The sequence below is a fragment of the Lathyrus oleraceus genome, chromosome 6, assembly GCF_024323335.1.
Source record: "Lathyrus oleraceus cultivar Zhongwan6 chromosome 6, CAAS_Psat_ZW6_1.0, whole genome shotgun sequence".
Taxonomy (NCBI): domain Eukaryota; kingdom Viridiplantae; phylum Streptophyta; class Magnoliopsida; order Fabales; family Fabaceae; genus Lathyrus; species Lathyrus oleraceus.
The window spans coordinates 401588819-401602017 of record NC_066584.1 but is presented as its reverse complement, the minus strand read 5'-3'; the positions used below and the strand labels follow the sequence as shown (position 1 = coordinate 401602017).

Sequence of the window (13199 nt, the reverse complement as noted above, 5' to 3'; positions counted from 1 at the left end):
TTATGCCAAAAGCTTTAAGTTGCTTGGACTTCACTTAGGCCAAAAGTTTTATTAATGTTTCTCGGCCGCAACCGATTATTCGAGAGGCTTCAAGTTTCTTAGACTTCAGTTAGGCCATATGTTTTATTAATGTTTCTCGGCCGCAGCCGATTATTCTAGAGGCTTCAAGTTACTTGGACTTCAATTATGCCAAAGGTTTTACTAATGTTGCCCAACCGTAACCGATTATGTCAGAGGCTTCAAGTAACTTAGACTTCATCCTAGATCGAGTCCTATGACTGATTTACCTACTTTGTACAATACATTTATTTTAACTATGGGTTCCTCATTAAAAACATTTTCCCTTGCAAGGGAAAAGAGTGTGTTCCCAAAACTTTTTATTTATGATGCTTATTAAATAATCTAGATAAGATAAAACTTAAGACTAGTTACATTTTAGGTCCTAGGTATTTCAACACCTTCTAAGCTTTCTAACTTGTAAGCCCCGTATTGAACTTATGACGAATACAAGAAGGTCCTTCCCAATTTGGAGCTAGCTTGCCTTTCTTCTTGGTTTCAATCACCCTCTTCACCACCAGAATTCATTTATGAAATCCTATTTGCCTTACTTTTATATTAAACCTCCTGGCAATTCTTTGTTTGGCTGTGAACTCCCTTATGTGGGATGTTTCCCCGACTTCATCCAATAAATCTGTAGAATTATCCAGACCATCTGAGTTGCGGTTCTCATCAAAGTAATACACCTTCAAGTCGGAGTGTTGATTTTGACCGGTATCATTGCATCGACTCCATAAATCATCTTAAAAGGGGTATCTCGAGTAGTTGGATGGGGCGTAGTATGATAAGACCACAAAATTGCATGCAGGTACTCGACCTATAATCCCTTGGCTTTATCCAACTTCTTTTTCATCCTACACAAAATGATCTTGTTTTCCGCCTCTGCCTAGCCATTTTCATGTGGGGTATTCCATTGAAATAAATTGATTTTGTCTTCGCAGATCTTTGCAAAACTCTATAACTGATGAACTAGCAAATTATGTGTCATTTTCTGACACAATAACCCCGGGAAGGCCGAATTGACATATTATGTTTCTCTAGTAGAATCGGCATACTCTTTCAGCTGTGACTCGTACCACCACTTATTCCTCTACCCATTTAGTTAAGTAATCGACAACCACTATTAAGAACTTCAGTTGTCTAGCTGCCACGGGAAATGGGCTCAAAATATCCAAACCTCATTCATAAAACGGTCATGGTGAGAATATTGAATGCAATAATTCTTCATAAGAGTGGATGAAAGGAGAGAACACTTGACATTTCTTACACCGACTTACAAATTATGCACAATTCTGCAACATGTTTGGCCATTAATATCCTACTCTAAGTATTTTTCATGATAGTGCTCTTCCTTCGAAGTGACTGCCACAAATCCCTTCATGTACTTCTTTCATGACAAACAACGTGTCCTCCTTCTAAATTCAACTTAGCATGGGAGCCAACCTTCCACCTCTTCTTCAGGAAGCTCATTCTAGGTTAAATACTAAATGATGGGCGCCATCCAGCCCCTTGCACCATCCAATGTCATAATTTCCTCTACCTTTGTACTTGGTGATTCCAGAGTTTCTTGATTGATTGTCTTATTTAACCCAACGCCTTTAGTTCTTGCTAACCGTGCCAAGAGGTTGACTCTAATGTTCTCCTCCCTAGGGATATGGTTCATCTCAAATTCTTCAAATGTTTGAGACATCTTAAGAGCTTTTTGCAAGTATCTGACCAACGATGGATATTTCGTCTGAAACACTCCCCTGACTTAGCTAGCTATTGACTGAGAGTCAGTCTGAACCAATAAATGTGTTACTCCGACCTCCTTTGGTAAATTCATTCCTGCAATCAAATCTTTATATTCTTCCTTGTTGTTGCTAGCCTGAAAAATTAAAACACAAAGAATATTCTAGGACCAGATCACTCGGTCCTTCTAACATTATTTTGGCTCCACCTCCTTTGATATTAGAGGACCCATCCACAGATAAAATCCACTTGCATGACGATTCTTCCGAAACTGGAGCGCTTAATTTAATCAGGTAATTTGCAAGTACTTGAGATTTGATGCTACTTCAAGGTGTAAACTTTATATCATATTCTGACAACTCTATCGCACAGGCTACCATTCTTCCTGCCAAATCTGGTTTCTTTAGGACTTGCTTAATATGGTAATTGGTTTTGATAATAATAGGGTGTGTTTGGAAATAACATCTCAACTTTCGGCATGCAATCACTACTGCTAACGCAAGACACTCAATCTTATGGTAACGCAACTCCTCTCCTTTTAGCACTTTACTAACAAAATATACCGACTTTTCTCCCTCATCTGTCTCCTGAACTGACATAGAGCTCATAGCCTTGTCTGATATGGTCAAATATAGGATAAGAGGTTGGTTCTCCTTCGGTCGTACCAAGATGGGAGGTGTAAATAGGAAACAATTTACTTCTTTAAAAGTGTCTTCACACTCTTCTATCCACTGGAACTTCATCGATTTCCTCACCACAGTGAAGAAATGGATCGGCTTATCTCCTACACAAGATGAAAAACGAGATAAAGCAGTCAAACATCCTGTCACTTGTTGTACCTCTTTTTTTGTTGATGGGCTTCTCATATCGATGATTGCTTGGCATTTATCTGGGTTTGCTTTTATTCCTCGGCTGGTTAACATATACCCCAAGAACTTTCCCGTTTGTACCCTAAAAGTAGACTTGTCCGGGTTTAGTCTCATGTTGTAGCTTCTAATTGATGCAAATGCCTCTTCTAAATCTTGGACGTGCTTCTGGTCTTTCAGGGTTTTTACCACCATATCATCCATGCAAACCTCCAGGTTTTTCCCTATCTGAGAAGCGAATATCATACCCATCAGTCTCTAGTAGGTAGCCCCTGCATTTTTTAGCCCAAAAGGCATCACCTTATAGTAATAATTATTCATGTTTTTCACCAACGTCTTCGTATCTGATTATAACCCGAGTAGGCATCTAAGAAACTAAGAAGATGGAAACCAGAATTAAGATCTCGATTTGTTTTTAGCTGATGACAGTTCTCTATGTGGTGTCCACGAAGTCTGTGGTATGCACCATGCACTCTCATCTCTTCCCATCATAACATGGACCCCTTTTGGATGCCCTGGTATAGGGAGTAATTTGAGATGATAGACTTCTCTCAAGATATCCTCGTATTTGGTGTTCAATGGTGTATACTTAGCCTTTTTGTCAAACGGACACCGAGATAGCCACATCATTGTCTGGTCTCTGAGTCCGATCTTGGGATAGTCCTTCCTATGCCTGAATCCCTCCTTTTTAACTCGTATGTTTTCCTTGGCATCTCAGGATCTTTTTCCATGTTACTTTCCTCCCCTTTATGTAGCATTTCGCTATGGTAATAACTTCATCCATGTTGGATGTCGACTTTTGAACTAAGGATTCATTGAACTGTCCATCTTTGAGACCATGTTGAAATGCTCCCACAAACATTTCCTGATTCGGATTAGACACTTTAATTGTTTCTTCATCGAACCCCGCCAGATACCCTCTGAGGGATTCTGAATATCCTTGTCAGACATTAAACAAACTGGTAGTTGACACCTTTCTATGCTTGCTTACTGAAAAGTGTTGTACCATCTTTTTAGTTAAGTCCTGATATCTAACGACCGAGAACCGAGGTAAGCTCATATACCATCTCAGAGCTTCTTATTTAAAGGTATCGACCATGAGTTTACACTTAAGTGAGTCGGAAATCCCTATTATTGTCATCTGGTTATTGATCGCAATAATATGCTCCTATGGGTCAGTTTTACCATCAAAAGACACCAGCGACGGTGGTTTGAAGTTCTCTAGGACTTGATCATCCCAGATAACCTCGTACAAAGGTTGGGAATCTAGAGGCTCCTCCTCTGTGTCCCCCTCTTGTTGATTTTGTGTTTGCAAAACATGAACATTATCTTGCAAGGTTTCATTTTATTGAGGAAAACCTCCACCGCTGCGAGCAACTGAGTTATATCTGATGGCGGAACTTTGATGATGGTTTTTGTGTGGCTTGGGTAACTTTTACCGAGGCCCCACGGTGGGTGCCAAATGTTCTTGCTAAAAAAACTAAAAGGTTGACTTCCCTGTTATCCATCAGGGAGAGCCCTAAATGATTGGTTTTAAGTGTCTGTTTATGTATTTTCTCATGTGATTCTTGCTTATCTTTAGTGCGGATACTCGCCCCGATCAATTGAGGTGTGATTGGTGGCCTGCTCACATGATACGTGGAAATTTTCCTTCTGACACACAATCAGATTCAACTAGGGACTAAAGTATGGACAAATGAATGAGAGTTTCCTTGAGAGACTCGTCTCCCCTGCCCTCAGGAAAGATGTTTGGCTTGTTTTCCTCAAATGATAATTTCCTTACAGATTGGTGATTTCGGGTAAAGTATAAATTTTGACCAGGGTTCTTTGATGTATCATCGCTTCCCCGCTATTGGGGTCTGGGTGTCGTTTCCCCTATGAGTACTCAATGAAGTTATGTTGTCCCATAGGTCCGACTATAGGGATCTGGAAGCTTGATTATGTCGGTCTGGGAATTGATGTTCAGAGGATAATGCTTGTGAGTTATCTCGTACGGCCTCCAGGAAATCGCCGCTAAAAATAATTGCGCTTCGACTCTATGTAATGAGTAGAAGGTGTAGTAGAGTCAGAATTTTCACCACTCTGCGTCATGGCGATGCATAGAACTATCTACGGTAATCGCATACTTAATCATAAATAATTATCTGTTGGAAGTTTGTTTCACTTTGTTGCGACTACATAACTTTAGTCGCACTATGAGCTTCATCGCGATCTATCTGATCTGGCCTGAGGTTGTCTCCGTTCATCATTCAGAGGTCCTTCGTTACCTATAGAAGGTGTTCTAGTAACGGATTTGCACCGACAATAGTTATGAACTTGTCGTATCTTCGAAGTTGACACGGTATGTATCACGCTAGCGACGAATAATTGAGATAATACGAGATCAGAAGGTTGATTAGGATTTTTCGTCATAATTTCGAAGATAATTACTTCCAATATTTGGTAATCCTAGTGTGGATCTGGATTTGGATCTATAATCATTCATTCTTCTACCTTACGAAGTTTTCACGTGAATTAGAGATACTAAAAATACGATGGATCAAAGTTGAAATGAGGATCGATTGGATTGACTATGACGGGCCTTCACATTTGATTCTTATCGCTCTTGATTTGGTGATTCTCGAAGGTTACGAACTGACGAATCGAGGAGCGAACGTTAAATCTTGAAAAACACGGGAATCAGAAGTCGATTCTCACAAACGGTGTCACTGTTCCGTACTGGAACAAAAAACAGTTGAAGTAGGTGGTGAGGAATCATGAACTGGTAGTGTCGATCTTCGATGCGGCGGTGTGGGGTGGATCGACATAGTTAACACTCCAATGTTCAAGTCAGTTCAAGATTCAAGATGATTGTCGTGAAAAGTAGAGATCAGATAATGTACCTTATTTTTCATGTGAACTGACTTTATACCCTGTGTCAAATGGAGTGAATTGGGCCTTAATTATTTTGGGCCTTTGGCCAGCCCATAACAATTGCGATGTCTCGAATGTCATGTTAGTTTATTGTGACAACGTAAACATCGTGTATCTCTCAAGCAATCTCGTTCAACATCAACACACTAAGCACGTTGAAATTGATATTCCTTTTATGCGTCAGAAAATTATTCATGGCCATACTCGTGCATTACATGTCCCTTCAAGATATCAAATAGTTGACATCTTCGTTAAGAATCTTTCATAACAACTCTGATGATTTTCGACTTATACATATCTTTTATATTAGGTATATATTCATCTATATATTTATTTACTAAATCAATCTATTAATTAAAAAATTATTGTTACAATTTAGTAACATTAAGATATTATTTTGTATTAATATAATTATACAACTCAAAATATTCTCTTGCAAATGGTGGTCCATAGCTCTCTGCTATCAACTCCCTAAAGTCACGCTTTAAAAGTAAAAACCAACCACTTCCCAAACCCCAAACAACTTTTGAGAAAAATAAGATAACAGTAAAATTAGTCATTACCCTAATGTGGTCACTTGGCGCAGCATGGACACATTAAAATATTATCTCAATTCGGTTTCTAAAACAGTACACTTGAAAAATGTTGCACTCAAAACAAAATTAGTTATGTTTAATCTCATAATTAAGAAACTACCTTATTTATCCAGAACCAAACTAACATCTTGCAACCACTCACAACACCAAATTAAAAAAGAATCACTTTAAGACCATAGCCAAATATTTCATACATCACACATAATATCAAATGTAGCAATAGATCTATAATATCAATCTTCTGCGTTACTTTTTCTTGTTCGAGCAAAACGTATTAATTGTACCATTGTTTTCTAGTTCCAGATATTATAAAGTTTTGCTAATAAAACATGTATTCCTGTGAGAGAGATTAATACCATTAGCAGGTACATTGCAGTAAAATGACTAGACCAAACACTACACTGAAGTGTTTCTTACTTTTCATAAAGTAGTGTGTACTTGTCACATTGTTAAAACAATATACTACTACATTATATTGGATAAATGTGCACTATAATATTTATCTTCAATAAACTTGAAATTTTTTCCATAAATATTCAATGAGTACAAAGGATTACAGAAGAGAATAACTTAGAAAAAAGAAAAAGAAGACACACTAAAGAGAATACAGAGGAAAGTGTAAAAAGGCTCCCTCTGTAACGAAAGAGACTTTTTAACCTAACACTTATCCACAAATCTTGATTACACAATGGAGAGAGAGGTTGCAAACTTGCAAATACAAAGCAAATAGTATCAATCACTTCATCTCTTGCTTCATCTTCTTTTCATTAGCACTCAATTAGCATTGCTACTCCTGAATGATCCAAGAGCTTTGGCAGCACCAGCTCTTAAGATGAATTGATGGTAGAACGCTGCAATGGCGGCCCCGATAAATGGTCCAACCCAAAATATCCACTAACAAAAAACATGAAACAAAAATATGTTAGAATTCACAGTGAATTTGGCAGAATCACAATGTCATGTGTCATCGCGAGACTCGAAACAAAAATATTGAAAGGGAAACTCACATGGTCATTCCAAATCTTATCTTGGTTGAGGATAACAGCAGAACCAAGACTTCTAGCAGGATTAATGCCGGTTCCGGTGACTGGGATGGTTGCCAAATGAACCATGAATACAGCAAATCCAATGGGAAGTGGAGCCAAAACCTTCACATACATAGAAAAACATTATACCACTTGAATTAAAGTAGATAAAGTTCTATTAAACCAGTTCAGTAGGTAGCTGTGCAAAAAGATATTGAGTCGCGGATTCGAATTTGCGAGATCTTATACAAACATATTCCAAACACATGAATCCAAATAACTAGAAAAATATAAATAATGTGACAAAAACAAATGGAGTTGGGACAGATGGGACATGCATGCATGTGAAACCCATGATTTTATTCTTTATTTATTAGAAGAATCTAGTAAAAAGTATTTCATGGTATAATGTATGAACCAAAAAAACTGATATTGACAAATCAAGAATAAAGGAAGAAGCTGGAAATTCCAATTTGATCTGCCAGCTTTGTAGGACAATGACATATAGAAGTCATTGAAAACTTTAAGTTTAATCCCAAACTCAACACTAATAATTTTGTTTTCAAGGAAACCATTAGAATCCACTTTTTGAAAACCATAAACTCAAACAAGGTAATGGGGACCTCATATTCCACAAACGCACGCTGGTGTTATATGTCATTAACAACATCATTTCATTTGGAAATTATTATGGTGAATGAAAGGAAAAAGATAGCTTTACTTTACCACCCTAGGATTCTAGGTGAACCAAAAGATGTAAGTAACCACTGAGAAATTAATTATGACTTACATTTTTTGGAAAACTTAAAATCAAAGATGTTGACTATAAGAAGCCAAGCAAAAGAGTAGGTAAAAAATCATAAACACTGAACATTACCCCTAGTATATTTTAGGCTACTAGCATTAAAAAAAAGCACTATTGTACTTTCTTTGCTCAGAAGCAATTTCAGATCATTGTCTTGAAAAGTAATTATTTAAAAATACAACCAAAGTACAAAAAAGCAAACCAGCTCAAAATTGTTAATATAATATAATTATATACCATATACTGCCAATTTGAAATCATTTTCTTGAACATTAACTATATGCATGTTTTTTATGTGTGTATATCATATTAAATTCATTAAATTTAACACCTAAAATTAGGAGTGATGCATTTCAACCAACCAAAGAACTCTAATTCTTGGTTTTAAATTGATGTCTATAATTGTAACTCTGGATGCAATATTGTTCAAGACTTCGTGACCATATCAGACCTTAATTGAGATGAGTTTTGAAATTTTGAGTTTCCACTATTTTCGTCAAAACTCTACATTTAGAATCCAAAACACAATTAACTTCTTAAAAATCTCAAGATTTGTTTCTTCAAAGTATATTTCAAACTCTACTCAACCAAAATTCGTTAATAAATCTTAAGATTTGTTTCTTCAAGTATATTTCAAACTCTTCTCAATCAAAATTCACACCAGAACAGCTACAATGTCATGTATAGCAATCACAATGACCGCAATCGCGACACTTGCTCTAAAGATACACATATCAAACTTGTTAACTCATAATCTTTCATGTAATAGTCAATACATACATCATATATTCTATACAGTTCATACTAAACTCATATATGCATTTGAAAACAAATCCACAAAAAGGAAAAACCATTATAGAAAAACTAGAACCAAAAACGAATTAAAAACATACCGGCACATGAGAATCTCTAGCACTTCTCTTAGGATCAGTAGCAGAGAAAACAGTGTAAACCAAAACAAAGGTACCAACAATCTCAGCACCTAATCCAACACCAGTACTATAACCAGGTTGAAGAAAATTAGCTCCACCACCATATCTAACAAAGTAAGACTTCTGAAAAGCCTTAACCAACCCAACTCCACAAATAGCCCCCAAACTCTGAGCCACCATGTACATAACCGCTCTTATCAAAGACACCTTACGAGCCAAAAATAGCCCAAACGTCACTGCCGGGTTAATGTGACCCCCTACAATAGATTCAACTCATGTAAACATTTTTTTCAAACACCCAAGATGCAAAAATAGAAACTCTCAACATTCCAATGAAGCAAAACCAAAGAGATCTGAAGAAAAACAAACCTGAAATCCCAGCAGTGCAGTAAACAAGAACAAAGATCATGCCACCAAAAGCCCAAGCAATTCCAAGAATACCAACACCACCACACTCATCACCACCAGCTTTAACATCAGTTTGGATACTGTAACCAATCACGGTCAAAACAGTAACGTAAAGGAAAAGTAAAGTTGCAATGAACTCAGCAATAAGGGCCCTGTAAAAGGACCATTTTGTGAGTTCCTCAGCGTCAATGAGTGGTGCTGGAGGAGGGTCATGGTAGTCTTTGTTGGAGAAAGAGCCACGTTCAGCAACTTCAACGTCTTTTGCCATTGGGATTACCCTTTTGAAACAACACAGTCAAACAAGAATGAAAGTAGTTAGAGAAGACAGAGAAGAGAGAAAGGAAGAAACTTTGATGATGGGGAAGTGTGGAGGAGGGGGGTATATATGGACTATGGTTGAGGTGACCATATATAGAACAATTTTACTTTTTTAAATAATTTTTGCTCTTTCTCAAAAATGAATTATATCATTTTAAAAAAAGAAGATTTGAAATATACTGTTAAATATTTTTAAAAAAGAGTTTTAGTATTTATTGTGATTTATTTTGACTCCACTATTATGGTTTACTTCAATTCGAGTGATTAGTATATGTAGTTATATACTGAGAAATTAGATGTCCTGGTTAGAACTCAATTCTAAATAAATTGTAGATAAAGAAGATTTAAATAAGAGTTTTGTCATCTGTTATAATTTAATTTTTTCTTTGAAAAATTAGTCTAGTGGATAATAAATTTTTATTGAGAAAAAAAATGGATTATAGATTTTGTTAATATTAAAATATGTGTATTGATGTTGGTATTTGCTTTCACTTTCACCGACCCTTAATATCCACCACACATTGTCACACACAGCACCACCTCCCCACCCACACTCGCATCTTTTTCAGTTTCTAACATTTTGTCATTTTATTGTGACTCCAGAATCTACAAGAATAGGTTGGTTACTTTGCCTTTCAATCACGGATTTAGGTTATGGAATTTCTTCTTCAAACTTCTACAACTTGTGGATTATTTTACCACATGAAGCTTTTTATTTTATTGTCTTCATGTGTTTCTTAAGACACGTTTAGATGTTGTTTAGGATTTTTTAAACTAGTTGCAGTGACCTTATTTTGAACAGATGTTGATCTCAATAACTTTGATTTGACTGTATGTATAGTGGTAATAAAAGGACTATATGGTGACTCATTTTTCAATAATTTATTGGAAATTCTTTAGTAACTAAGTTTTGTTGGATATCAACCCAATAGACAAAGCTGTAAATTTATAATATCTAAATATGAAAAATATCAACACATTAAATACTTTTTTATATATATATTATATATATATATATATATATATATATATATATATATATTATATATATATTATATATATTATATATATATATATATTAAGTGTATAAAGGTAATCAGAGTTGGTGGACATAAAATGGGTCTGTCACATGTGTCATATCTATTTTTTCTGCATTTTTTTTTGCTAGTCGAACTAAAATTATAGAATACCATCTTCAACTATGTTTACCCTGTTCCAAACCGTTCTTTTAGGACGCAGACATCAACTTTTAATTTTAGGGGTGCAGGGTCCTCCAGATCCGTCTCACCCTCATTCTTTGGCAACGCGAGTCAAGGTTTTAGGCATGTGTCTTCTAATATGCTCACACTGTCTTGCCCGACTAATTTTTTGGGGGTGCGGAGCATAAACAAGGTGAATAGAAATTTTTGCAACTTTTAGACTTTAGGAGTGCAACGTCTGTCGTGTCTGCCTCGCTTTTATTTTTTCGCGAGGTGAGTTAATGGTTTAGGTTTACACCCTCTAGTATGTTTGCTCTGTCTCATCTCATTTTTTGTGAGCTTTTGTCAGACGAACAAAAAAAAGAAAACATGCAACCCAAAACGTGAGTGTAACTCAACCACCAAAATCGAAAAATACATAAAATGAGCAGACATAATAATCTAATGGAGGAGACCAACCACCACTACCACTAAACTGGCCACTCTCCGCCAATAGTGAACAAAAAACCTCCTCGAAACATCAAGTTGAAGGAAGGCTCGAAAAGACATCAAAAAACCTCGAGCAACAAGTTGGTTATTCAGTGCACCCCCATACGCCTAAGCACACAAAAGGGTCTTCTTCTAGTTCCAAAGAGAGAAAGAGATGTTAGGAAACTGATTGAATTCATGCCTTGATTAATAGACGAGTTTTTTGAACAAGAAACAACATGTTTACGAATTTTTCAAATAGTCAAATTCATTCCATGTCAAATTGTAGCTAGACCTAACACTATATATCATCTCCTCTAAATTCTTCAATACCATCAAACAAGTCAACTCTCGATTGAGAAATAGACAAAATTGTATCAACTCACTTAAAAACTATACTAAATAGTATACTCAAATCCACATTAGACAAAGAAATGATTCACCGACTCCACGTGACTTTGTATCTCATCTCATATTTACTCATGTAATTACTAATGTGACAAAAATAAAAGTAATTATAAATTAAATATGACTTTTTATAATAAAATACATATAAGTAAAAGTTCGTAAATAGTTCTCTGTTAAAGAATAAGGAGGACGAATTGAAGTGAAAAAAAAGGCAAAATACATTTTTTGGTCCTTTAACTTTACCTCTTGATCCAATTTGGTCCCTCAATTTTAGAAGAGGTCAATTTGATCTTTTAATTGTTCAAAGAGCGTCACGTTAGTCCTTTCCGTTTGCCCCGTTAGTCAAAGTCAACTTTAGGATGCAGGTGGTGCATACGTGTCGCTGAGGTGGATATGAGGTCATACTAAAAAAGAAACTGAAGGCTTTTGTTTATAAACCACACTAAAGGTGTATGAACCCTAGACGGGAAACTCACGAAGGAGGAATCAGTTGCAATTTGCGAAAGGAATAGAGTACACAAAATTGAAAGCTTATTTGAAGGTGAAATCGAAGACACCATTGTTGATTACAGGTTTGTTTCACGAAATCTTTCTGCAAATTCTAAAATGTTACATTTTTAGGGTTTAGGTTTAGGTGTTTATGGTTTCTGAAACCATTCTAGTTACTGTTAATGGTTTATGATTTTAGGGTTTAGTTTCTTAATATTGGTGGATTCTATTTTTAGGGTATAGTTTGAAATGAGTGAATATTTACATCTCAGAATCCATCACATTGGTGAACTTATTGATGAGGAATTTAGTGTGTATGAAGGAGGAATAATTGATGATTTGAAAGTAAAGGTTGACAAGTGGAGTTATTTTGAGTTGTTAGGTTGCTTCAAGGATTTAGGTTATACTGGCATAGATAAAATATTATAGAGATACCACATTTGGGATGAATGTATTAGTTGATGACAAAGGTGTCATAGATATTGTTGATCTTTATAGGGTGCATTTAAGTATTGATGTCTATACTCATCACTTTTTGTCTCAGCCTAAGTGTTATGATGGTCCCCTTGATGAGATATAAGTAGATCATGATGACATTGTAGATGAGAGGGAAGAAGTGCTTATTTCAATGTATGAAGAAGTAATTAGTGGGGAGTTGAAGGAAGTTGAGAGGAAGGAAGTTGGCTTAAGGAAAGTGAAGCAAATGAAGCTGAGTTGGAGGAAAGTGAGGCAAACCAAGCTGAGGAAAATCATGATAATATGCATGGGGGTGGTGAGGTGCATGATCATGTTAGTTCTTATGACATTGAGGATAAAAGCTTCAATTATGATAGTGCTTTAGAGATATCTTTTGATGATGAATCTGATGAGTATGATGATTTTGAGGAAGACGAACTTGTTAATCTAATTGACTATGAACATGAAGATTATCAAGAAGGGGACAAAAAAAGGGAAAGAAAAGTGGGAAAAACAAGGAAGAATTTA

The 13199-nt window shown here is 35.9% G+C and overlaps 1 protein-coding gene across 2 annotated transcripts; it reads right to left on the bottom strand.

The window, feature by feature from the left end:
- Positions 1–6661: 6661 nt before the first annotated feature.
- On the bottom strand, positions 6662–9731 carry LOC127094472 (aquaporin PIP2-3). Of its 2 annotated transcripts, XM_051033300.1 has the most exons (4): positions 9295–9731; positions 8887–9182; positions 7171–7311; positions 6662–7057 (listed from the first exon to the last, which is right to left on the bottom strand). In XM_051033300.1, the coding sequence occupies exons 1-4, from the start codon at positions 9599–9601 to the stop codon at positions 6938–6940; spliced, it is 864 nt and encodes a 287-aa protein (XP_050889257.1). In that variant the 5' UTR covers positions 9602–9731; the 3' UTR covers positions 6662–6937. The 2 variants fall into 2 exon arrangements, 1 of the variants encoding a protein (XP_050889257.1); XR_007792631.1 differs by lacking the exons at positions 6662–7057; positions 7171–7311 and adding an exon at positions 8235–8631 and having other exon boundaries at positions 8706–9182.
- Between the last annotated feature and the right edge of the window lie 3468 nt (positions 9732–13199).